Genomic DNA, 26,156 nt, shown 5'->3' with positions numbered 1-26,156 from the left:
AAAGAGAAAAACAACTGCATGAAAATATTGGAATAAGATCAATATTTTATGCAGATAAACTTAACAGTTTAGTGCACAATATAAGTTTCCAATAAGGAAGTGCGAGGGAATACAGTTTGAATAATTCACAGGAAAAGCTAATGAACGCGCGTCGTGGTAACAAGCCCTGCTCTAAACATGCAAATAAATTCTTTCCAACTTCGACGTGCGCGTTGAAATTATGTAAAAAGCATTTCTCCCGTGTATATTGAGTGAGGACCGTTGCGTGCGACGGATTTGTCAGAAGCCGCTTGCTTTGCGCTCTTTATTCCTTTAATGTGTTATATCATACTGTAAAAGGCAGGAAAACGAGCAGCCTCCCAGCAGCGGAGCTGCTTTTGCGAGATAATAATTACTGCGCGTGTCCTCAGCCTCCAAGGTTGCCTCGCCAACTTCTGGGGCTTTGCACTTCTTGCGTGCATATAGGATGTGCGCGCACACATATACACTCGTAAATGCATGCTCTTTTATGGGCGAATGCTTGCATCGCATTACCTGCCCGAGCGCCGGTTAATCATATCAAGAAAGCGACGCGCCGCTGAGAAAAACCTACCCGACGACGGGAGCTTTGAACCCATGCGTCTTGCAACCTTGCGCGGCTCGACCTGGGAGCAGATTTTTCTCACATGAAAGCTACTCCTTCGCACAGCTTTGATCAAATCGATTCTCTGTGAAAATTCATGTTTAAATCGTTAGAGTTCGCAGTATCAATTGCATTAAATTTGTGCATTAATTTATTAATATTATTTATTAATTTATTTACTGCGAGCCTCGTTACTGTTCTCCTCGTTAGCATTTCCGCACGGCGCTGAACACAATGTTCGACACACTCTACAAGGAAGAAAACCCGTCAGCTGGCATAATCCTGATATTAACCGACGATAAATTTATTGCAGCATGTGATAAACAGGCAGCTGGATTTACCGATGAGAAACTTTTATCCAAACTCAACACTCATCGCTTCCTTGTCAAAATATTGCTGTTGCGTCTCACTCGGATGGTTTGAGACATTGAGATGCAACATTGGCCATAATTGTGTTTACTTCCTCAAGCAGACGTTGTGAAAAGAGTAATTAATCTTTAGTAATTTTCAAGGAATCCTTTCATTCTAATTGATTTGTGGTTTGCAACACACGGCTCAAGGAAATGCGTCGCTTTGTTGCCGTAAAAATTGTTCTGGCTGCCAAGCAAAAATATGCAATGAACATCTTTATCAAAGAGAACGTGTTTTATGCTCTGTTTATTGCTTAGTGAAGAGTTAAATCGCCGTGTTGGAATCAATCATTTGGCAGAGTGCATATTTTTCCGAGTGCTGCGAAATAGAGTAGTGGCCGGTTTGCCAATTTCACGCGTGGAGCGCATCGCAGAGGAGCGGGTTGACGAGCTGGCAGGGGTCAGCGAGGCGCGGAATGTGGTCCCTCTCGCCAGCAAACCAGGCTGAAGTAATCCCGCGCGTCTCACGCCACAGGGATGGACGCGGCTATACGCCGAGTTTCGCTTCTCGGAACCTGAAAAGCTCGCAGCGCATATTTCTGCCTGCGCGCGCCGTGAAATCGAATTATGTGTGTGTGTGTAGTCCCGGCCCTCGCCCTGTCTCGTTTGTTCGCCCTCATTTTCGCGCCAGACTTCCGAAAGTAGACGAAGAGGAAAAATTCCAATTGCTGGAATCGATTTGCATAAATTGGTCAAAATGAAATTGCGCGCTCTGCTGGCAAAAAATTGATCGCGAGACTTGTTTTGAAAGTTGTTGTCGTGCAGGCGCCTCTTTCGTCTGTTTCAAACGCTTGTAATCTTCGCCTAATGCAAATATTGTTGAGATGCTCTTCAAGATCACGTCATAGTTCCCAAGTCGGAGAGATCAAAATAACAGCTCCTATCGTGGCAGTGCTAATCTGCTAATTCAATTAGAGCGAAGCACATTAGTGATTTAGCCCTAATAGTCGCTTGAGAAATAATAGCCCATTAGTGATTAGAGAAAAGGTCGTTCTCATTCTAACTAACGCGCAGTTTGGGAATGTTTTCTGGTAGATAAAATTACTTTTTGTTTTTCTGCTCATTGTTTTTATTAAGAATATAAAAATTACCAGATTTTGCAGATGTGCTGCACGTAAAAATTTAATTTACGCACAATTTACTTTAAAACTCGCTTCTTAAAATGCCAACACAGGCCTCCTAAGATTAATTTTACGTCCCAACACAGAAAAATAATTGCAATAAACTTAGAGTAAAGAGGAATGGTACTGCAAAATCCTGGAAAATGCTTGTTGCCAATGCATAAACTCATCCCTTAGGATTCAGTTAAAGCCTAAATTGACCTAAGAAGCACTGTAATTTTTTGAGAAAATTGGCTGGAAAGTTACCGGGCTTTTCAAGTGGTAATGGTTGTCTCCTTACTTGAAATCCGATTTAATTTCAAAACCAAGAGTTTCCCCACTAAGTGGCAGACACCGTTGGACAGATCTCGACGAGAGGAATCGAAATATGCCAAGAAAATATGTTCAAGCACTGTAAATTTTGGAGAAAATTGGCAAAATTTGAATTTTTACTGTAGGAGGTCCTTTTTTACTATTGCAAATCGATTAACAAATTGTTAATCAATCAATTGTTTATTTCATCCAACAATTTAAATAATTTTTAATTGTTGCCCTGTATCATTCCACTTTAAACTCTCGTTGTGGAAAGACAGCTCAAAAAAGGTAAGAGATCTATTGTTTATTCTCCCTTACAGTACAAATCACATATAAAAATGACTTTGTAAGAGGAAAAAGAGTGAAAAACGACACCACTTCTGGCGAACGCTGTAGTGCACTCTTTTTCTATTCTTTGCTGACAAATTAAAAAACCAAATGAAGAAAGTTGACACATCAAGAGGGGAACAAGATTCGTATAGCACTCCTGTTTCCGTTTCGGTGGCGCGAAAATAGAGCAGGATGCCGAGAGTGTGATCAGGCAGACACAACTTGATCCATCATCATCTTCAATTACAGCGCAACATCAAATTACACTCTCGCACTAGTGGCTCACAATCAGTCTCTGTGTTTTCCACGTGTGTGTGTGTGCGCATAATTTCGAGTTGCCAAGCGATGGACGGATAAACTCAGTTAGTTGGCACTTTGCTCTGGAAATGAAATTGTATCGAAAGCTGTAATTGATGTACGCGTGCGATCATTATATTACACACATCCAGGTTTGACACAGATTCTGATAAACGGAATGCAACAATTTTATTACGGTGCCGGATGATGGAAGATGTTCTCGAGTTTGTCGCCCTTTCGTGTCCCCCTGTGCCCAGGAATCCGCACTCGACATTTTTAACTTTTCTGCGTCACTTGCTGCTTCCAAACACATGGTAGCGATGGTATCAATCTTTCATTTGATGTGAGAAAAGTGCCGCCAACTGATCCCGGTATATTCCCCTTTTATACGCGTCAGAAATTTCCTTTTCACCGCTGCCAAGAGAGCAGAAAATACAAAGTGACTGCGGTCACAATCGGCTCTCTGTACGAGAGAGCATCTTGACCTGAACAATTACACTTGACTGCACGCTTATCTATCTGCTGGCACTTTTTATTGCAGCGCGGAATTGTGTCTAGACCGCAGCGTGGCCGAGATCTGTCCATAACGATCTATCCGCCACCTCCGACCATAAAATACACATTTTCCTCGCGTTTTTCTGCCTGTCCTCGCAAATGTAGACCATCGTGCTTGTCGCCATGTTCAAACAGAACGGGCCAAATGCCGTAATAATTCTTGAGAGCGAATTGAAAGCCCGGGAATGCGATTTGAGATAAAACAAGCTCCTCGGCGGAGAATGAAGATGGACCACTTTGTTATTTTTCAGCCAAAAAACCGTTTTCAGCTTGGCAAATTGCGCGAGGGAAATTTAATTAAAACAAACGGTATACAAGAGCGTAAAGATGAGTCGTTCATCCACTTCATGATCTTTATTGCTCGCGCTAATTATGCAACTGCGGCCAATTAAGCGTCTCAAAGCAACGACTTCATTCGGCCCCAAGTGAGAGAGCCTTCTTTTATCCGATTCTCGGTAACACAAATAGGCGATTATTGCCTCATGTGTGCTGCGAAAGAGCGTGTTATCTAATGCATCGGTTTGCCAACTACACACTCTCATAAGTGCCAATGAACCAAATGCAACAGTCGCGTTAGTTTTCTCCGACGCCTGGCCTAATATCTGTTTTGCTAATGTTGCTCCACCTCATCAAACAACTGATTAAAAAAAAGGTAGAACACGAAGCCGCCTTTCCTCCTAGTCGGCGTCACAATAAACGCACAATGCAGGCGAAACGAAGAAAGCAAGCTCGCCTCGAATGACGCAAATGCGGTTTTTGCGCCGACAATTGAAGCGTCTTTAATGCGCCATATATCCTATTATTATCCAAATGGCATAATAGCCAATCTTGGAACGTGTTTCACGCCCTGTTTTCGTTAAAAAGATTCGCGAAATTCCATCTTCTACAGAGCGCAATGCTCATTGAAACAAAAAATGGGCACCACACAGAGTTACAAAACCCCCGCATTTTTTCAATGGTAAAAAGCTTGTTTTATTCTTGCAGGCAATGTTTGCACCTCAGTTTTAAATAATTTTCTAATTATTTGCTCATAACCTGGGCTTGAAAAATTGTCAGAGATAAAATTTTGGAGAAATTGAGGCAGAAAATGGCAATTTAAAAGAAAAAATATGTTCAGTAGAGGAAATGTTGACCACTTCGACGGCAAATTTTAGATTTTCACAGCGGGAAAATTGGAATAAATTCATTTCCTGCAACCCTTGCATCACAAATGAAAATTTAGTCTCGATATGATGCAGTGAAAAACTAATATTTTGCTAGGTGATGATGACTAAACCCTATAAAAGTAAAGCAGAGTAGATAATTTACCGAGTTTGGGTTACGAGGACACGCGTCAGTGCGCCATTCAGCAATTTTCTTGTCAGCTGAACAGAATGATAAATTAATACACTGCGTAATTTCTGCAAATCTCACCGATTCACACCTAATTTACCAACAATTACGCAGCTGAATTTAAGCATCCGCAGTCAGCCGTCTTCAAATCGTGCATTTTATTGCATTATGTATACGCCCTTCCTTCCACCGGATTATGCACGATAACATGGGCTTTATGGCCGAGTCATGCACACTATGAGAAAGTAAGCAATATAAATAGTAAAAAAACGCACGTCCGCCTGTACTTTCCAAAAAGCGACACTCGTAACCAAACATGCAGGGCAGATGTGTGTATGAATGAACGACTTCCTCTGACGAGAGCAAGAATGAAGCCGGGATCAATTTTCATGGCAGAGAAGAGAGGACAGTGCGCTTAGCTATAAAGAATCATTATTTTGACAAACGCTAGAGCTGCGGCTTTTCTCGCTAGAGACAGGGATCGTCTGAAAAGGGTTTATTCTAATTTACTGACCGCTGAGGAATTCAAAATCCTCATTCTATCTCTAAAAAAACCGAGAGCCATTTTAATAAACGTGATCTTTTATTGCTCTGCACGAGGTAAATTGCCTTAATAACAAGTTCGCGGACTCTCGCCAGATGCAGAATGCTTCTAGCAATTATGAAATTGCATCTCGAACGCATAGGAAAGCGTTTTTTTTTCTTAACGTTTGAGCCCGTTAAGAAAATATAAATCTTCAACTGCAAAGATTTAATTACCGTCTTTTACTAAAGATAATTAAATTTACCGCGGACGCAAGTATAATTAAACGCTCTTTACTTTGATAAGCGCGTCAGACATGAAATTATTTTCGCATTGTTCACGTCGCAGAAACAGAACACGATCCGGTTTCTATTAAAGCTCGGCGCTTAAAACAACTTTGATTTTCTCATTTGCCGATCCGTTAGCAGCGAAAAATGCGCCAGTGCGATCAGCATGCCTGATTTTTCAATCACGGTGGCATTGTTTTCCAGCAATTCAAGAAGTAGTAAAGACTCGTTGCAATTTCATTACGAGCACAGGGAGTGAATTATCTGGCACGAGCATCATCGCTCTCTCGCGTTTGATGAGCCAGTTAGTTCGCTTTGGAACAGCCACTCTGGAGCATTATCACGCCGCGCGCATTTTTCTCCCAGCGAGTTTCTCCCCGACGGGTCCCGTGCAACGTAGATCGGTGGCTGACATCATCATTCGAGCAGTGACAAATGCATGCAGGTCAATTGGTGCTCGCCCAAAGGTCATATCATATGTATGGGGCCCTGCTGCTTTCATAAAAGTCTTTGCCGTGCCAATGTCTTTATTATGCGTGCATACAGGGGATCGGCTTATTGCGCACCTCCTCTCTCAACCACGATTAATTGAAAAGGGTCAGCGTGGGCGGATTTCAAACCGTGGAATCGACCAGAAAGTGACTACTTTTCCATGCATATCTTTTTTAAAGTTTGAAAAAATCGGAAAAATTGCAAACCCTCGAGTAACGTGTAAGAAAATTAAATTATAGGCGAAGACAGTTACTAAAAATTGAATTTTTTGCACATAATCCGCCTTGTAAATAAAAATCCTATGCTACATTTTTTTAGAACAACTGTTATCAGGTGATAGAACCAACACGCGCGGCTTGTAAATTTTCTGCAATCTTCACAATAAATTTGAGCCGTTGGGCATACAAGATTCCAGCCGGCAATTTACGCGAGGCATGATAATAAAATTCCCGCGGCGCTAAAACAGCAGAGGGCTAATCAGCGTTAGTTAATTTTTTTCCTTTCTGAGAAAACGCGCAGTGTTGTGTGCTCTGATAAAAACATAAATAAACAAGCGCCTGCAGCTGATGGAGCGCATTTAAAAGAGGCCCTCGCGCATTTGCATTATCATTTTAATTACGTGACGTCACGAACATTTTTCGGCTGTGCAGAAGAAACCTGCTCGGAAGGCGCATTCATGTGGGTCAGTGGGTCGAGCCAAGGAACAGCCCAACATGTCTACCGCGCCGCTGCTGCGCTGACAAATAAAAACGAAATGATGCACTTATAACTTCCACTGCCGCCGCCGCCGCATCATCATTTATTCATTGTGTATTATTCTCCTTTTCGCTTGCTGCCAATTTGATCTAGCGTCGAATTTGCACTCTCGCCGCGATCCGCATCATTGTTCGCCTCGCCGATGTCATTAGCGCACTGTCTGATGAGTTATATCGCTCTCGAACCGGTGAAAATGAAGATTAATCGGCATTGTTGCCAGTGATTCAGGACGGGAAAGTTGGAATTTTAATCATTTGCCCCCGTGCATGCATACCGATGGTTCATTATTATTATATGAGATCCTTGAATGGAAAATAACAAACAATACCATCAATTGAATGGCTTTACTGCAGTTTAATTTTTTTTATACAAGTTCACGTAACCATCTGGTTTGATTATTTATTTATTAGAGGATAATTTTTAGTTCGTAAAAGTATTTATATTCTCAATCATGGTATCGCCCACGCATTTATTATTCATTCCATTATTTCATTAGAGCAAACGCCCATCATTTACGTCGAGATGAAGTGGCTGTTCTTTCTCATTAAGGCGTGATACTGATGACAAGTAGTACCTCACCGAAACGGTAAAATTTTGCACCTTCGTTTTCACCACAAAGTAAACAGACGCGAGACGCGAGAGGTGTGCTGTTTTGATATTTAATTCATAAGATGCGAGGCGTCAGGCGAAAAGTGAAAAGGAAGGGAAGGATGGGCTCGTAAATTTGCAAACAGCAGCCGCGTGGAAGCTGTAAAAGATAATTTCGCAGCTCCCGAGCAGGATGGTGGGCGCCCGTATATTGGCTTTCCATTTCTAACTGCGTGGAAATGGAAAGTCAATATCCGAATTGACAAACATTTAGATCAGGCTGCGATTAGGAGCAAACGAGGTTCGTATAAAGAGCAGCAGACCAGTGGAGAAACTCCGCCTCCAATTTGATTTAATTATATTCTGAGCAAAAGAGAAAATAGAAAGATTATCGCATAATCTAGAGTAGAATTGCTCCTTTTTTTGATGGATGCGCGCGCCTTTTTGCACCTTTCTTTCTGCTTCTAAAACCTGTTCAATTTTAATTACTGACCGGCCATCTGCTCATCACTCACTTTTCCTTCCAATTTGGAAGGTCAGCAACCTTCAAATGAAAGTGCTTATTTCTTAAATTGGCTCGTTTAGTCTGTGTTTTTGTACCAGTTCGCGAGGCGCATCAAAGTGTGAATTAATTTTCCGCTGGCTGCCTTCTAATCAGTTTGCTAACTAAGCGAAAATCGATTTGACCATTCGCGAGTTACGCAATTTAGGCGTTAAATTGCTTTATGTATTATTATTGTAATGAGCGGCGCCTGGCGTGCATGCAGGGGATGTTGTTATATATTTTACTTTCTGTTATAATAGGTGAAAGAGAAATTTCACTTAGCAAAATTCTGAGGGACGTGAGGAAAACATTATCTTGAATATTTTCTGTTATTGCATACAGCGGTTATATTATGCCCCGTGGAAATGTAGTACATGCAACGCAATTATCGGCAAAAGTTTAAATGTGCACGGGACTCATTTGCAGCCAGGGAAAGCCGATAGTAATTGTAGGTTCAGTAACCGGCAGACGCTATTAAATAGTAAAATTAAGTGATAAGGAAAGCAGCGTCAGATTCTAGCAAGTATAGTAAACATATTTGGTTTGAATTCTTCCTTATTCCAAATAATCCCTGAGATAATTTCTTGATTAATCTGATATATCTGCCTAGACGAAAACAAGAAGTTTGTTTCTCCAGGTGCATGGGCGTAAAATAGATGCAAATTAGCACAGCACTCGGGGGCATGCTTCGCGTGGCCATCAAACTAATAATTAAGAACGCGACCGATCGCGGACGAAATCAAACAAAAGGCCCTATAGTGTCGCGCTAAATGATTGATATTTGCGCAGCAGCGCGATGCCTCTATAAAAATATACACTTTCTCGTCCCAGGGCAATAGTTTGTGCTCGCTGCTCTCGCGCCGTGTAACACTATCGCGCCGTTTTTGCTCTCTATGGAGAAAGAGAGAAGAGAGGAGTAGTAAAAATGTGCAGCAGCGGGGCACCTTGGGCTGGCTTGTGTTCAACAGGCGCTCGATCTGTTGTACACCGCGGATTAGAAGAGCGGAAAAGAAATTATCTGTCCACATGCGCAACTTTCGCCGTGTCGCACTTTTTCAAGCTCAAATAATGAGCGAAGTGACACACGACACACGGTCCATGCAATTATGCAAATCACATTGTACGCGGGGCTCGTCATTTCAGTTGAGATCAGTGAGAGCAGGAATTCTTATGCTTGAGTTGAAATTAAAGGAGGGCTCAAAGATGGGAGGCAGAGGAAAGCTTGAGGCCTTAAAAAAATGTTTCGAAATCGTTGATTTTATGCATCCTTGAAATGTTAATGCGATGGAATTAATTTATTTAGAATAACAACATTTAATCAGATTAATAAGTCTTAAATTTCGTTTATCAGAATTAAAACAATTTCCTTCAGGCAATTAATCTAACTCATTAACTTGTTAAACCGGCCTGCAGGTTTCCCTGGTCTCTTTATTGATCGGTACTTTCTTCCTTTTTGCTACTGACAATGAGATTTTAATTCAGTACACCCTCACAAAGTTTTAAAAATGCCAGCAATTTTTGCAACTAAACGGATGGATATGAGGAATGCGCTTCCGTCCGCCTCTGCTCAATATTCCGCGCACCACCATTGTCTGGAGTCACCTTTTAATTTATCTCCTCTCTCATCCTGGTGCTCAGCGTCGCTGGGGAAAATCCCAGGCGAGCCGCCTAATTTATCAAACCATAAAGCCTGGTGATAAACTCTCGCGCACCTGATGAACCTGAGATTATTTTTTGTTAACTCGTTTCCTGCAGAAAAAAAGGCACCTGACAATGAGACGACCACCAAAGAAAGGTGAGCCGTCTGCACTTTAAATATTTGCACCTTGCCGAGAGATTTCCACTTCCACGCAGTGTGAGCTTTGCAGGTTTTGTAAACAATCTGTGAAATGTGAGTCATCATCAATTACCATAAATACAACGCGCCAGAACGCTCTGTCTGACGTTATCGCTGCACCTCAAGAGAGCAGCGCAGAGGTTGAGTCACGCGCGCTCAGGCCACGGCCGCCGCACGTTGGCCATGATTGCAAAGAGCATCGCTAAATAATATCGCTACTTCCTCACTTCCGGTGTAATTTGACATTTGACGCCAATTTTGTAGGTGGTAACGTTTTTCATTCCTAGAAATCTCCTAGAAATTATTCAAATTTATCTGTTCATGGTTTTATTTTAATTATTTTGATATTTTCTTTACAATCTGTGTGCAAATCTCATCAAAGCAAAAGTAAAAAAATACCCGTAGTTGCTGTAAGCCTTTAAGTCAGGTCGAAAGGGTGAGGAAGGTGAGTTGATAGTATACGCGATTATGAGTATCAGAAACGCGACGCGATGGAGACCGCAGGAAAGTGTTTTGGTGGGGTGCTCCCCCTGCCACCGCGGTGCACTTGCCGCCAGCCGCGCTGACTCGAGCTGCTTTAGTAGTTAATGCCCCGCGAACACACGCGGTAGACCCACGATCAGAGGCTTAAGCTTTTTTACTCACTCTCACCTCCAAAAGGTCTGTCGCTCGCCGGCAGGTCATGTTTACCTGACTTCCACGGATTAACTTGGAAATTGTGCAACGCTTTTCTGTCTATCTAGGATCGAACTTAAAGTAAGTCCCCAATTTTTGCCGATTTTATTTTGTCACGTGAATCATATAATATAAAGACCTACAAATGTGGAATATACTTCATAAAAATAAATTAGGATTTGCTGTTGCGATTTAAAAAGCTCAATCTGATTGATTTTATCGAATTTATATATTCCAAGAAAAATAATATTGCTTTTTATGTAAATCTCTTCTTGGCCAAATCCTTGAAATTCCACAGATATTTTTTTATCTGATTATTTTAACACGTTAGAAGGTTTCCTATTTCAAAAACAAACCAAAAAGATCTTCATCAATCACAACAACTATTCGAAACAAAGAAAAAAACGCCAGTATACACCTTCGGTCAACAGCCTCTCTGCCCAGAAAGATCCTACAAGGGACGTAACAAGGCAATAATGGACCAGGAAGATGTCGAAAAGCGACATGCTGCGAATTATTGGAGCCGTATGGTGCTCTTCTTCACATGTGGTGTGATTTAGAATTGAATTGTCCATGATTTTCCACTGAGTGCACAGCGGCCGGTAGTGCGTGTTACGCTCCGTGGTCCAGCTAGCTCAAAAGGGTGTGCCATCTTCTGCCTGCCTGCCGACAACAAACAATTCGAGCGTGCACTTTGTTGTGCCGGGCCAATTAGTCGCGATCTGTAATTTTCCAAAGGGCAAAAAACTTGGAACAAAAGGGATGGCGAGAGAGAGAAGATAAATAAAGGAAGTGGGATGGAGCGAAGTTCGCATAGTGGCAATTCAGTTTTCGTTTATTTCAGAGCAAAAGTCACGCTACAAGATTAATTACTGTCATTCCATCTCGTGCGTTTATCGTTCAAAAAGCGACAGAGAAGAATTTCTTTCTTTCTGCGGTTCTTCCTATTGTGTTATAATCGGCTTGAATACAGCTGGAACCATTGTTCGCCCGCACTGCATGACATTTTCGCCGAGCTTAATCATTTCAATTTTGAATTCCCGCCGAATGAGTTCTTCCTGATTGACAAACAACCTGCGCTTTTGTGCGCGCCTCTTCCCATTGATGCTAAAAAAATAACATCTAAATTACCATTGTCTGAAATTGTAATTGATTGACGTGCTCAGTGAATCAGTCTTTTGTTCTCAGTCAAAGCCGATTACATAAGAAATCGTGTGTTTTGCAGAATGTGGCCAAGCAAACGCGCTAATGATGCGCGTCGCTCGTGCCAGGTGATGGATGATGGCACTTTGAACCGCGCGTGTTGCAACGATATTGATTATTGATGTAGTAATTCATCTATGATTTGTTTTGCTGATAACCAAAGTTGCGCGCAATTCGACCCGCCGGCTCAAAAATGTCAAAGAGAAATCGAAAGGTTTTGTTTTGGCTTTGCACACGAAATTATTTGCGTGCCGAATTCTAAATCGCGCACGCTGCAATATTAAATCGGAAAAGGAAACAGGCGTGAAACTTTCCGCAAATAAAAGAGTGTATTATATTTTTAGAATCTGGTGCATATCAAATGTTTACATAATCGGCTTGTCTGACGTGCACCGCGGGGGCGGCTACACGATGCGTGAACATACACGCATGACTCACTGCATTAATGCAAGTCCACACGCCAAGCGGCCGGCGTGCTCAATCTCCCCCTACGTGTGTAGAACAAAGAGAAATTATCGGTCTTCGCCAATTCCCGATTTTTTTTTCGCGGGGAAAAAGTGAATTTTATTTTTTTATCAGCCGGTTGAATCTTAATTGGGAGAAATCCCATCCGACCGCGCGGCGTTAACAGTTTGTGCACCTGAAAAGCCGTTGTGCAGGTACTAGAGGACCTACAAAAGCAGCTTTGAAAGTGACTCACATATATGCGCATCAAAGGGTCAGATTAATGATGCTTCCTTTTCACAGGCCCGCGCACGCGTGCCTGCTGCACATTACAAACAAAGATACGGTCATTGAGCTTGTCTGTGTGTGTGTGCAGCATTAGTGGCTCTCGGATGACCAACAGTGACATCATTTTGCACCACCATTCAAGGGCGTGTCCTCATTTGGAAATTGGAATAAATTAATCGTCTCTGGTTGTGGTGCGGGCCTGTGAATATGGCTGTGTGCCTTTGTTTTAGGAGGATGAAACAATAATATGGCATTAGCATTCTTGCTTTGGAATAATTGGTGATTAATGCGTTTGTAATTTGACACCAAGGCCGGGGAATTTGATTGGAGCCAGCATGATCAGTAACAGTGAATGAGAACTGAAATTAGTCTAAAAGCATCTAGAAAGCCGATATAAAAGTTATCACATACTTTGAGGCGAAGACAGATGGATTTTTAAATACTTATAACTCATTTCAACTATTTTGTTTGGAATTCACTCTAGATATCGAGTAGTTTGTCATAATAATGTCCAACAAAGTTAGTTCTGGTGGTGCGCGCTCTGAAATTAGTAATTGGTTTCGTCTAAAGGATATTTCCCTCGTTGGTTTTTAAAAATCGCGACAAGAAGATAATCAAAATCAGCCACTAACATACCTTTTTGATTAAATCAACCACCAGCCAACAACGAAAGAGATTGATAATCGTTGTTGTCCTAGAAAAAAATCCCCTTCAAACATTTCCTTTCAAAGACATGGAAATATTCTCAAAAAATTTGGCCAAACTCCTCCCCACAGACAACATCAATCATAAATGCAGAGAAAAGTCATGACAGTGAGTTGTCTGATAATTATTGCTTTCTCCGCTTGTGAGATATAGCGCTCAATTTTTCTTGATCACACCTTGGCGCTGCGTCTCTCACGGCTGTCAGTCCGTCATCTATCAGATTGCAGTTTCACCGAACAATTGTCGAGGAGCTTTCAAAAATACGCTGACGAATTTGATAAAAATCAATTTGGCGGGCCGACGCGATCGCATCTGGTGGCGCATATTACGGACCTCGTTTCTCGCCAAAGCAGTGGAAAATCCAAATCCGAGGCTGCGGAGATCAAGCCGATTAATCACCGCGCGCGCACACACAAATAACACACTGCGAACGCGCAGGCACAGGAATAAATTTATGCATTCGCTGAGCGCTTGCTATATAATAATAAATGAAAATCCAGGCCGACGAGAAAATGCAGTCAAAGAGGAACGAACGCACATACTTGTGAAAACCTGACGCATTGTGTGCACCGCACCAACGAAATGCGGTCGTCGTAATTTAATGGCCTTCTCAGGGGGAATAAATAAATCAAACTATTGCTCCAAGTGGGAGGCTCGAATTATGAAAATGAAGCGTTTTCTTTTCAATTTTGCGCTCCGAACCCAGCATTGAACTCTCCCAAACAGGCATAAATCAACAGATTCGATGATTATTATTTCTACGCCGGTGAAAAATTTTCGATAATTGCAGCGCTAAAGGCGTAATTGCATACTATGCACCTGCGGCAGGATTTTATATAATTAACTTCCAAGAGAGGAAAAATCCTCGTAATATCACCTCAAACTTTTACGACGGATTTGTTGCGCAATGCAATTTCATGCTTGACACATTGTCCTGTCTATATAATGGCAAAAAGTGAATTTTTCCCGCGGTCCGCCCACATCCTCTTGATCGACACGCGGGAATTTCGGCTCCAACACGCCATATCCTTCCATTATTTTTTTCTCGCGGTAATAATATTGAGCACACGGTTGTAAAACATGAATTAGAGAAAGTCAACGTGAGGTCAACCTGCAGGGGATTAATAGCCGCATCCAATGTTGCAGCGATGCTTGAATAGACAGAGAGCCACTGACACAAAGGAGGCTATGCAAAACGTTAACTAATGAAGTGACCCGAAAATTAGTCGATGATTAAACTCGAGGAATGTTATTGTGCGCTTGAATTGAGCCCGAGCGCCAAGGGAAAGTGCAAACATATAGCAGCTCGCCGTTTTTTGTTTACCGCGGTTCGTGTAATTATTTGACTACAAGTAGACCCAAATTAATTTAGAATGTATTACCATAAGAAGCAGCTCACCTACAATTAAGTGACGTGCTTGAACAACAATGCGCAATTTCCATATCAATGAGAAACCATCCAAGGTTCGTAATTTTTAAAAAAACAATGTTTCTTATGCAAATTTATTGTGTTGCGAGTCCGAACGGAAACAAAACAACGCTCTTGAAGTGTCTTATCATATTTTCAGTTATATTTTTAACAGAACAAGGCTTAAAATGCCGCAGTTCATTTATTTTTTCCGCGTTTTGGCAAGATAATCTTTTGACTCACCTTCTCTTTGATCAACGGGCGGTCCCGTTTTTCGAACCCATCCACCGGCGAAACAAGGAAATTCTGCTGAATGACTGGCCTGGCCTCCATATCGCGACGCGCAATTTGATAAGCCCTGTTAGGCGGTCATTTTTTGCGCTTATCTCGCGCCGTTCCACGCGTTTACCTGCGTGTACTATGCTCTACTTGCTGCATGCTAACCCTTTCTTATTCAAGTTTCTTCGCGCAAACGAAAGTTGGTTTCGTTCATTATCTTTTTGTCTTTGTGTCTCTTTGTCTGGCTTTTCGCCCATGCGGCCGGCCGCTAATTGAAAGTTCCCTGGCAATAACCGAAACTAGGTTGGCATGTCTCCTGAGATAAAACAGGATCGAATTAGTTCTCTTATAAAAATTCTTCCGATCTCTTCTCTCTCTCTCGCATGAGCTTTCTATTTTATTTCGCCGAATGTAAAATAAATAAATGCGCGCTCACGAACCGATCGCTAAATCGCCGTATTCATGGCCCGTTTTTTTATAACAACAAGAAAACTCCATTAAATTATAATGCAAGCAATGTTCTCCTGTTCTTCCATTTGGATGCCTTTCGCCACTCCTCTTTCAGATTCGATCAGAAGAGGATTAAATAAAAAGACTCTAAGCAGTTTCAAGTTTCAAAGTACTTATTCTGATATTTCCGTTCTTTTTATCGAAACACTCAGGGCCTTTTTCCAAAACAAAAAGTCAGATCCGGCATCGTTTTAGCTGGAAGCATTGCATCACTTTCCAGAAAAGTCGTGAGTCAGAACAATTAGAAGAGAGATTCGCCTACTAGACTAATAGGGCGCAATAAAAATTCCTTCTGTCCTTGCCTTCGTCGGCCGGTGGCGCCGGATCACTCAAATGATTTCAATTACGTTCCACTGGGCATGGGAACCACCGATAAAATGTGCATTTCGACCATTATCGCATTTGACAATAGTTGACCCGCGCCAAACCGGTTCAATTGCTCACCATCGGCGATATTGCACAACGGCCGCAAATCGATTTTCGCACTTAGCAAGGGAGGGGAGTGCGGAATTTCTTCCAACCGCGAAAGGACTGGCCGACCCCAAGGGTCAAATCGAAAGGTACACCGCACATGCCGCCGCGTCTCGTCGTAAATACACACAAATTCAAGGCTTGGCGGATATATATAATAAAATCCTTGGCAGACACATGGAACGAAATACATACACATGACTGCGTTTCTTTGCCGCAGCCGCCGCAGACGGAAATTAATTGTATATATGGATGCGCAGACAGACGGACTACGCCGTGACGCCGCGAGCTCCATTTGCCGAATTGCTGTGAATTTTATTAGAAAATTAGAGGGAGTAACTTTTATGCGGTGGTGTCGAAGCGTGTGATTCAACTCTTTTGTTGATCCTGCGCCAAGGCTTTCCAAATAAAAATAATGTAGCGAAAATTGGCACGAATTTTTCACCTTGGAGCGGAATGAAAATAAGTTCCGTCTTGATTCTCGAAAACGTTTTTTTTTCAATGCTAATATGCCTTTTGTCTTTGGTTTCGTCGGCGTCATTGTTTTTGCCTTTTTAGGGCGTTCGCTGTTAGCGAAAACAGTTGCTCCGGATAAATAATGGAAGCAAAACGCGTTAACTGTACACGCATAATGCGCTTTGTCACACGCGCAGCAGCGGCTTTTTAAATTCTATGATATAAAACACAGAGATGAGCAGCGTGCGGTGAGAAAGGAGCAGAACATCACGTTCGGACAAAAACGATGAGCCAAAGAGGCACTTGTGTGCGGTCACGTATTCTGATTTCGAGGCCAAAACACACAAATAAAAATAAATCGACACCTTGCACAAACGCCGAGATTACGGTGCAGCCCAATAAAGCATATTTTTCCACGCAGCCTGCAATTACGGCGCTTCCTGGGCGCTCGCTAATTGTGGGATAAAACTCTGGAGCAGGAATTTCTCACGTGCATGATGTGCGCTGTTGTGACGAACACACATCTTATTTATCTCGGCACTCGTTGTTTTGCCTTGCGAAATCGCGTTGCCAACGCTCGAAGCCGTCATAACGCACCTGCACTTGCGGAGGTGATGTCATATTTTCTTATCCGCGGACCTTTATTGATGATGAGAGTGTTAAATGGCGCGCTCAGGGCCTCTTTTTAGTGCAGCACCTTGAGCGTTAGTTTTTTGTTATTGACTTGGTGCATCTGGAACACGCATATTACCAAGTGTTTACTCAGCGCTGCGTGGATATAATGGCCCTCTTCTCTATAATCACCTGTTCTTTGTGTGAAATTAGCAGATTAGGATGTTTTGAAACCACTCTTCAATGACATAAAAAATACTATAGACGTGGTTTCACTCAGTAATCGCTATTTTAACGATTTTCTACGGCGCATTTTTAAAAATTGAACTTATCATCAACTTTGTATCAAGCCACATTACACCGTTTTATTGCTGCCACCAAAATCCGCTAAATATAGAACAAAACCGGCTCAAAGCAAAGGGCGTGTTCGCGTGGCGATTTGCGTATGAGAGCGTGGCTTCATCACGACTCGTCAAAGTGCCGTAAATCGGGGAAAAAAATTCAGCTCGCGCATGATTTTGCGGACAGCTAATTTTCGTTGCGTGAAGTGGTCAGCTGGCAACCAACGCACGCGTGAAATGATCCCAGGAGGGCACTGTTATGTGCACATATTATTATATTTTACTGCGCTGACATGTTTTATTGTTCGGCTCTTAAAATTCGCTCCGTTGAAGCGGCTCCAGAGCTGGTTGTAAAATTTGACAGGAAGCGATGAAGTCTTATCATCATTTATTTCGCGCGTCTCGGTGATTTCGACATTTTTACCGTTCCCTTTCCGTACGAAGAAGCGAAAAACTTGCGTTGCCACTATTTGAATATAGGTGAGTAACATTTTTAAACGGGATCCGCGGCGAGAAAGGTGGATTTTGGCAATTAAACGACGCAGGTGCAGCGGAAATTGGAGTTGATATTCATCTGCTTCAATTGAATAATCTCGGTGCCATCCGTAGGCTATTTAACTTTCTACACAGTGATTCCGGCATTTTTTTCTCTCTCCAAATAGCCATATTTTAGGCTTGTCAGGCCAACTTTCTTCTCTTTTTGGACAGCGATTGACAAAAAATGGCTGCTGAAATTGCAGAAAAGTGGAATGTCAATTTCATTTTAAGGGAAAACATTTTGAGATGTCTATAAATTAAATTTTCCAGACCAGTCATCTTTTCTTGTTGAAATGAAAGAAATGAATACCATGAGGAGAACGTAAATCCTCCAGTCTCCAGTCTAAGATCAGATAAAAAGCATCTTTTCATGACCACCACAGACGTAATGAATTACTCCGTCATAAAAATTAACAAGCCTCCCTGTCGATCTCAAAAAGAAAGTTGGCTCACTGTGAGACGAGCAAAATGCAAAACAGCGTTTGGCTTGTGCCGCATTAAACAATCGCTCGTTTCGCAAGCGCAATGAATTTTGAATATTTCCTCTCGATCTTTTTTTTATTGTCGAGCAGACAGGCACCTGAACAAATCCGCGTCCAAGTGCACACTTTCATAAAGTACCGCACGCGGCGATGAGTGCGCTGTGTTTTGTTTTGTGCAGCTGAGAGCACCTCTCTGCTACTCGCAAAATTCACAATCGCTCGCTCGCTCACTCAGTCGGCAGAATCATTATTATTTTATTATTGTGTGTTGCACACACCGGCGGTTCCCACAGACGCCTCTAAGCACACTCTGCTGATTGCAAACGCTAAAATTTAATTCTCAGACCTCTTTTTGTTCTCTTTGTGAGAGTATGGTTATTCTTTTGGGCGTTTTTATCGACTGCTGATGGCGAAATGTCCGTGTGCACGAATAATTATAAACGAACGCGCTGCACAGAGATCTTGCAAGTCAGCTGAGGTTGAAAGGTTTCGATTCTCCGTCCAGCGCCAAGTATAAAAAATGCAAACACTTTAACTCTGTGGTGGTGTGACGCGTTTGCTTTTACGGCCTAATTACACGATGATTCGCTAAAAGCCTGCGAGACGGAATAAAGAAACGCAGAACAAAGAAATGTGTGTGAACTGTGAACATCATCGATCTCGCCGAGTGGCGGCTGCATTTTACATTTTAAGACGCGCACTAAACACAACCACGTGCCTTATATATAGACAACAAGAAAAGCGTAGATCAGAAAGTGCTTTTAAAGCATGCACAATGTGCAACTACCTGCACATTTTATGGGAAAACGGGTGATCACGTGAAGGACACGCATTTCCTGCTGTTGTGAAAAACTCCATGTTTAAAATTTTATGCGCATCGCACATCATATTACATGTGATTAAATAATAAATTAGCATACGCGGTCGTGATAATATATCTCAAAACTTTCCAAATAGCAGCTTTTTACACAATTCTCTTCCTTTTTTCAAAGAAATAACAGGCGAAGAGTAAACAATTTCACTTCTCGTCTGAGAAAAAACGCAACCAGTCGCGAAAAGACCAATTTCCTCAATGGTAACAAAGGTGCCGTGTTCAGAAGCTTATCCCAAGTGTGACGATTTCGGTGGGAATTCGCTCCCATGGTCAATATACGAATCACAAAGGCTCGTCTCATACGCGCTGCAGAGAACAAAACGCTCGTTCTCGTCGCCCACGCTGCCTGCTGCAAACACGGTCGGTGAAAATCACTCGCTTCTCACGAGCGCACGCAGGTGACTTTCCACATTAGCTTCCGATTGGGTGCTCTCGCAGGACCTCGGCCAGATGAATAATTGGGTCATTCGTCTCTGCTTTTATTGACGGCCGGCGGATCGAATCGAATCTTCCGTGAAATTCATACCCACTCATACAACTTGTTGTTTGGCCTATCGCCTTACTCACTTTCGACCGGCGGGGCACGCATTATTGTTGGTTCGTTCGTTGGACTGATTTTTGTTTTTCGCTTCTGGTATTGAAGGATAGAGGCGGCGCGGATTAATATTGTTTTCTCTTTTTCATTGTTGATCCTGCCAGAGATTTAGGCTTGGCGCCGGATCAATACTTTTCGTCTCTAAAAATAATAAACAACAAGACCATAAATCACAACCCTTCGCTAAGATTTCATAAAACCGGATTAAAATATAAAAATGCTGTGTTTGGAAATCTGAGCAGGTAAACACCCTCTTAAAGATCAAAGCCTTTTACTTGTTTTTCCAGGCTGTCGAAACTGCATTTTTCGGTACTAAATGTTACAAAAACAACTCTTAACAGCCGATTCCAAAATATCTTATAATCTGGGCTTACTGGAACTGCTCTTCCGCATTTACTCAAGATAAATAAACATTTTCAAGCTGGTTTAAAATTGAATGCGAGGTGATGTGGCACATTTAATATCGTAAAATCATAAAATATTATTTTATTCGCTTGTGTAACCGCCGAGACGTCACAAATTTAATATTATTCAAAGCATGCTGTCTGGAGTGAAGAAAACGTTGCCTCTCATTTTACATAATCACGACAGCTCACATCCCATTTTAATTCCCTTTTTGTTGACACAGTAATGCCTTTTATGATGCACGACACCACCGAGAAGGTGCATAGAAAGTAAAAACTTATTCAGCTCGCAGCTCACGTTTCTATGTGTGTACACAAAAAAGCAGAGCGCGCCGCATTATTTATTGCGATCGAGAGTGAAAAATGCTCAATCACAGGCGCCAAAGAAAAGTCAACCTGCGGGTGTTGCAACCTCTCAAGTAGTGATGTCACGCCACTTTTTTTCATTTTAAATCTCTGGGCGGCCGGGAGACGAGTTCCTAGAAAGCGAGGAGAGCGCATCGTGACCCGAGAGTGTCCGCAGCACATTTTTTTTTTTTAGTTGCTGGCCCGCCGCAAAAACACGAACGGGTCGAACTGGCTGTGCTGCTGATAAAAAAAATTCTGCTCGCCACGTAAACGGCAGTAATAAAAAGTTATCCGTGGTGTCATCGCCTTCTTTTCAAACAATGCCGCGGCAGTATTGGTCTGAGAAATCGTGTCCCTACCTCTGAATATGTAATTTTAGTCAGCGGTGTTTATTTTGCCTGTTGGTCCGTGTAAAAATGTGTAAATAAACACCGCTCGCTCCGACCTGTGTGACTATTAAGTGTTATTGCGTGCTCTGGAATTTACACACGAAAATGGGGACCGAAAATAAAAGCTTCGGGCTAATTCTGTCAATTATTGCCCAGTGAAATAAACAGCTAATTTTAAGAAGGAAACCTAAATAAATTTTCTCGGTATGACTAGAATAATTTTGTTCCCGTTCCAATCGAATCTATATATCCATAATGAAAAAATTAATCAGTCGTTTGTTTGCAGCACCTAACGACGGAGATGAAGTCACTGGTGATCACTAGTCCCAACATGAACCAGTACGCGTCGTGCCCGCAGCTGGTCAAAGGCCAAACGAAAGCGATGCCCCAGGAGACGAACGAGCTGCAAGCGGTCAAGCGTTTCACGGCGAAATACGACTCGTACCAGGGCCTGATCCAGGCGGCCAGCCACCGCTCCGACAGCCCCACGTCCTCCGAGGACGAAGGCAAACCCGCCACGGTCACCGAGCAGGAGCGCATGCAGACCGAGTCCTTCTTCAGGGGCCTCAAAACGCAGGTCTACGTCAGCAGCACCCTGGCCAACCTCTACTTCGGCACCGCCACGCACGCACCTTCAGGGTAATTCAAAAAATTTGAATACGCTCACAATATTTACAAGCTGGACGAATAAAAAATCAGTAAAGCTGCAGAGATACATAGTTTTTTTTTACATTTCTGGATGCCAAAAAGCATCAAATTGAACCAAAAAATGCGTCACTGACGATTTAGTAAGCACCAAAATTTTATTACTAAAGACAAGAACCACCCTTGAGTAATAACCTGCTATTAAGCGGAGGTCATGCGTGGAATTCCTTTGTGGTGGGTCTCGCTCGCTCGAATTAATTTTCCCAAACAAACGAGGGTGCGCATTATATTTATTAACCGAGCACAAAGACTTGTTGCGTGTGCTTGTGCCTCCCCTTTATTTAAGATTTTTTGCCTCCGACACCTCTCATCCTGAGAATCATATTTCATTTCATGCCTGCTCTGGAATGAGTCTCTTTTGGTCTGCCTGTCAGGGAGCTCTGTAATTTGGTGGTAACTTTTTACTGCCTCCGGCGGCGAAGAAGGGGGAACCTCTGTCTGCATAATAAAAGTTGCATGTAGAGCTTGAGTCGAATTACGCCTGGGATTTCTCAAGCTGCTTTGAAAAACAGTGTGCACAAGTACAAATTATAATTCAATTTTGAGAGTTAATTTGATTTAAAAAAAAACTCCATAAATCGAAGAACAATTGAAACTATAATAAATATTTTTGATTGGATTTCAGTTACTCTGATCATTTTTCTCTAGAAGTATTATATAAGGATTTGACGTTTTAAATTTTGTTGAAACTATTGAATTATCCAACAGAGATATCATCAGGGAAAATGTTTGTAATCGACGGAGTTTGATAGTTGATGGAATGTAACATAAGAAGTATTTTGAAATCGAATTGTGAAGCTCGATCATTCAACCGTAATGATATTTCAAAGGAATTCTCTACTTGATAAGACGAATCGATTGGTGGGGCATTTTTTATTTGCTGGAAAAGTCCCTAGACTTTAGACTTTTGACGGGAAATTTGCAAAAAGCTCATTAATTGATTTCAAACCTTCCAAGCCGACTAATAAAAAAATATTTCCTCCACTGTGTGTTTCACATCAGGAATGGTTAAACAAAGACGAATTCAATGATGATTCTTGAATAAATTAACTTAATTTTGGGAATTTGTATTTTTCCCAAAATTTTTTAAAGGTTCTCAAAGGCCAGTTGAAGTTTTTAGAAGAATTTTGTGTAAAAATAGTACATTTTGCTCAGTTGGAAATAACTGGAAATTTAATCAGCTTTCTGTATATAGGCACTCTTTGACGCTACTATCAACTGCTGAATTTTAATGAAGCCGTTTCAAAAATCTGCAATTTTTGAAAAAATAAAAATTAGCTTTCAGGACCAAAAGTGCTATTTTTTATCTTCTCACTTTTAAATTTTCATAATTTTTCTCACCCCGGAAGCAATTAATTTCCTTTGCTAAAAAAGAGGGCGTAACCGGTAAAATTCGAAAAATTAGATTTTTTGGGGCACTTTAATAGAGCGAGGAAAGCAAGGAAATTGGGTAAAAAAGCAAGCACTGCAAGCAACTTACGGAAAAAAACGGCTAGAGGAAGAAAAATCGAAAAGCGCTTTAGAGAAAGAAAAATTAAAGAGCGTGAAAAGCAAGCAAGCTTGCTTTTTTTGGAAACAAGCAGCTCTAGGCTTGAAAAAGCGACCTACGCTCGCTTTTCTATGCTTCCGATTTTTTGCCGTGTTTTGGTCAGAAGTAAACGAAAAAAATTAGTCGATTACGGTCAATTTTTCATGTAATTTCCGTTTTTTTAAATAAAAAATCACTTATCATTCCACTTTAAGATTAAAAATTATCACTAAATTAATTCTAACTTTCAACAAAAATACAGAAAACAATGAGAATTCTAGTTGAGTAAGAGGACCGTTTTTTAGTTGTTTGAAAAGTGTGAATAAAGCGTGAAGTTTGAGGGGGCGCATAGCAAAAAATGACCAGCCTTTCCATATTTTTGAATTAGTTTTATTTTTTAAATTTTGAAATTACTCTTCTCTAATGAATTTTTGGTATTTTCAGAGGCAACGCGAGTCCGGCCGAGTGGGAGCTGATGTACACGGGCATTCCCGTGGTGATCCTGGACCTGGGCGAGACGCGGTCGCGGCGCAAGCGGCGCATCCAGATCCTGCTGGCGGAGCGCGGCTCGTGCTTCACCCTGTGGAAGGACACGATCGACAACCTGACCTCGTACAAGCAGGTGGCGGCGTCGTTCCACACCATGTACCTGTCGTCGGACCACCGGCGGGTGGTGGGCCTCAGCTTCGACAGCGCCGACGCGGCCGACGAGCTGCTGGCGCAGATCGAGGCGCTCACCTCGCGCCCCGAGAACATCAGCCTGTCCGTGCCCAAGGGGGTGCGTCCGGCGCCGACCCCCAGCCCCCCCAAGCGCCTGCCGCCCAAGTCGCAGATTTCGCAGCCGTGCTGCTTCCAGCACGTGACCAGCGTCGGCGTCGACGACCGTTCGCGCTACTTCTCGCTGCAGACCCTGGTCGACAGTTTGCCGCCGCCCGTGCAGCCGGAAGAGCAGTGAAAAAAATGCACACGAACGCTCCCAATTTTTTTTCCTTGAATAATAATTAAATGTGTTTGACTGATTACTTTTTATACTTTTCGCGTGCTTGGACTCTTCCTAATTTATATTTAACTGTTACTTCAAATTCCGAGGTTCACCCACCGACTCGTCGTGGAAATTTTTTTTGCTAGCAGTTATTTCGGGACAAGAAACAGGATAGCTTATATGTATATGAATAGAAATCTGGCCGGCGTTCAGGTTTCCCTTGTGATTGTGATAATTTCTGTGCTATACGTTTTTAAATCATGCACAATCATAATACGCGCAATTCAATGTCCATACCAAGAGTTTATAGTTATGATTAGATGCTCTGTGTGCATGCTAGGAGTGCAACTTGGGCAGTTCCAAAAAGTGCCTGCGTTGGTTATTGACACATTGTGATGTTGGTAATAAATAAATCCATCCTGGATAACAGGTAGTTCGCTTTTTTTGTAAGTTGTGAATAAATATAATTGTAAATTGTGAGTGCGCGCAGCAGCTTCGTGTAAATATTCAACGTTTTTCTCCATAAATAGATTAAGGCGCGAAATAAATAAAATGAATACCATATCAAACCCTGCGTTTCTTTTATTTTTGCAAAAGACTTCAGTGAATTTATTGAACGAACTAATTTTCATCGATTCAATATTATTGCATTTCGTAAATTTTGAAATGGATGAAAATTCAGGACTATGGGCATGGAAATAATTTGTTTTTTTCCTGGGTTTTAGCAATCAAATTTTGCCGCTATTGATTTTCAGCTTTTTAAGGCAAACTTTTTGTTTGAATGCACTTGAGTTCTCGTTACATGATACTATAAACAAGAGAAATTCACTGTTGCTTGTTCACCGCTCAAATTCACTTTGGTACAAGTTTATCTGATTTTTTCTGTGTATTTACTTCGAAGAAGATTGTTAACAGCGAGGCGTGTCTTGTAAACATGCAACAGGTAGCAAATACAATTTTGATTGCAGGCGTGCTCAAGACGCCTATGAATTGATTGTTCGAACTAACGGACAAAATCAGCGTCTTTTTTACAAATAAAATGGTTAATTGGCAATCAAAGATCGAAAAAATCATCAAAAAAAGGAACGTAAAATTTAATCAGTTTTAATGAAACTCAAACGTGTAGTGGTACATTAAGGAACCAATTTCCTTATTTAAAGGTGCTTACTTAGCGCTAGAGGTCGCTGTCGGACAGATTTCGCTGTTCGGAAAGAAGCTCTCTTCAACAGATGGTGCTGAGATGAACGACTGCAACCTTCTCGCATCCTACCTTATTTCCTTAAAAGGTTTTGAATTTGATTTTTTTCCCTGAAGTTCCAAATGGCTTAAATTTATTTTCGTATAAGAGTTAATCACCGGTAGATTATTATATATTTTGTGAAAGATGATAATATGTAAAAGAAAAAGTATATCTGCCAAATTTAGAATTTTCTAAAATATGATATATATACTTTATTGTATGACGGTCCAGATTTTAAGAATTTAAAACAATTTTTAAAGACAGAATGAGTTTCTAAACAAATCGCAAAATATTTTCAATTATTTCAGACCGGCTGAACAATCGAAGAGTAAAATACATTTTTATTATATTAAAAATTAATTTAATAAAATAAGTTTATCGTTAAAATCCATAATTTGAAATTTCATATTATTAAAAAGCACAGCAAAAATTTGTTTAAGTGTTTGGTGACATACATATATATTTTGTGACAGATCCAACACTTTCCCATTTTAAGTCACCTATAAATTAATTCTTTTCAATTTATCTACTATGTAGCAAATAATAAAGTCTGAAAATATCTCCTTTAAGCTTGACTGCTTAAATCTGATATATTTGGAGCCGCGGCGACGTGGCGACACAAAAAAACCCTGTAAAACACAAGAGATGAGTCGCTCACGAGGCACAAATTATAAACGCGGTGTTGGTTTCTA

At 41.5% G+C, this 26,156-nt stretch overlaps 2 protein-coding genes across 2 annotated transcripts in view; both read left to right on the top strand.

The window, feature by feature from the left end:
* The window catches only part of LOC135936538 (U7 snRNA-associated Sm-like protein LSm10), a 32,760-nt gene extending 11,341 nt beyond the window's left edge, over positions 1 to 21,419 (top strand). The window contains exon 4 of the mRNA XM_065479390.1: positions 21,282 to 21,419. Within this exon, the coding sequence (XP_065335462.1) occupies positions 21,282 to 21,333 (52 nt within the window). The 3' untranslated portion in view covers positions 21,334 to 21,419. The remainder of the gene's footprint in view (positions 1 to 21,281) is intronic.
* MESR3 (misexpression suppressor of ras 3) overlaps positions 1 to 24,793 on the top strand; it is a 30,817-nt gene extending 6,024 nt beyond the window's left edge. Inside the window, exons 2-3 of the mRNA XM_065479377.1 lie at positions 21,296 to 21,648; positions 23,687 to 24,793. Coding sequence (XP_065335449.1) covers positions 21,296 to 21,648; positions 23,687 to 24,197 — 864 coding nt within the window. The 3' untranslated portion in view covers positions 24,198 to 24,793. The remainder of the gene's footprint in view (positions 1 to 21,295; positions 21,649 to 23,686) is intronic.
* Positions 24,794 to 26,156: the final 1,363 nt, after the last annotated feature.

Source organism: Cloeon dipterum, chromosome 1 (genome assembly GCF_949628265.1).
Source record: "Cloeon dipterum chromosome 1, ieCloDipt1.1, whole genome shotgun sequence".
NCBI lineage: Eukaryota > Metazoa > Arthropoda > Insecta > Ephemeroptera > Baetidae > Cloeon > Cloeon dipterum.
This window is presented reverse-complemented; position numbering and strand designations above follow the sequence as displayed.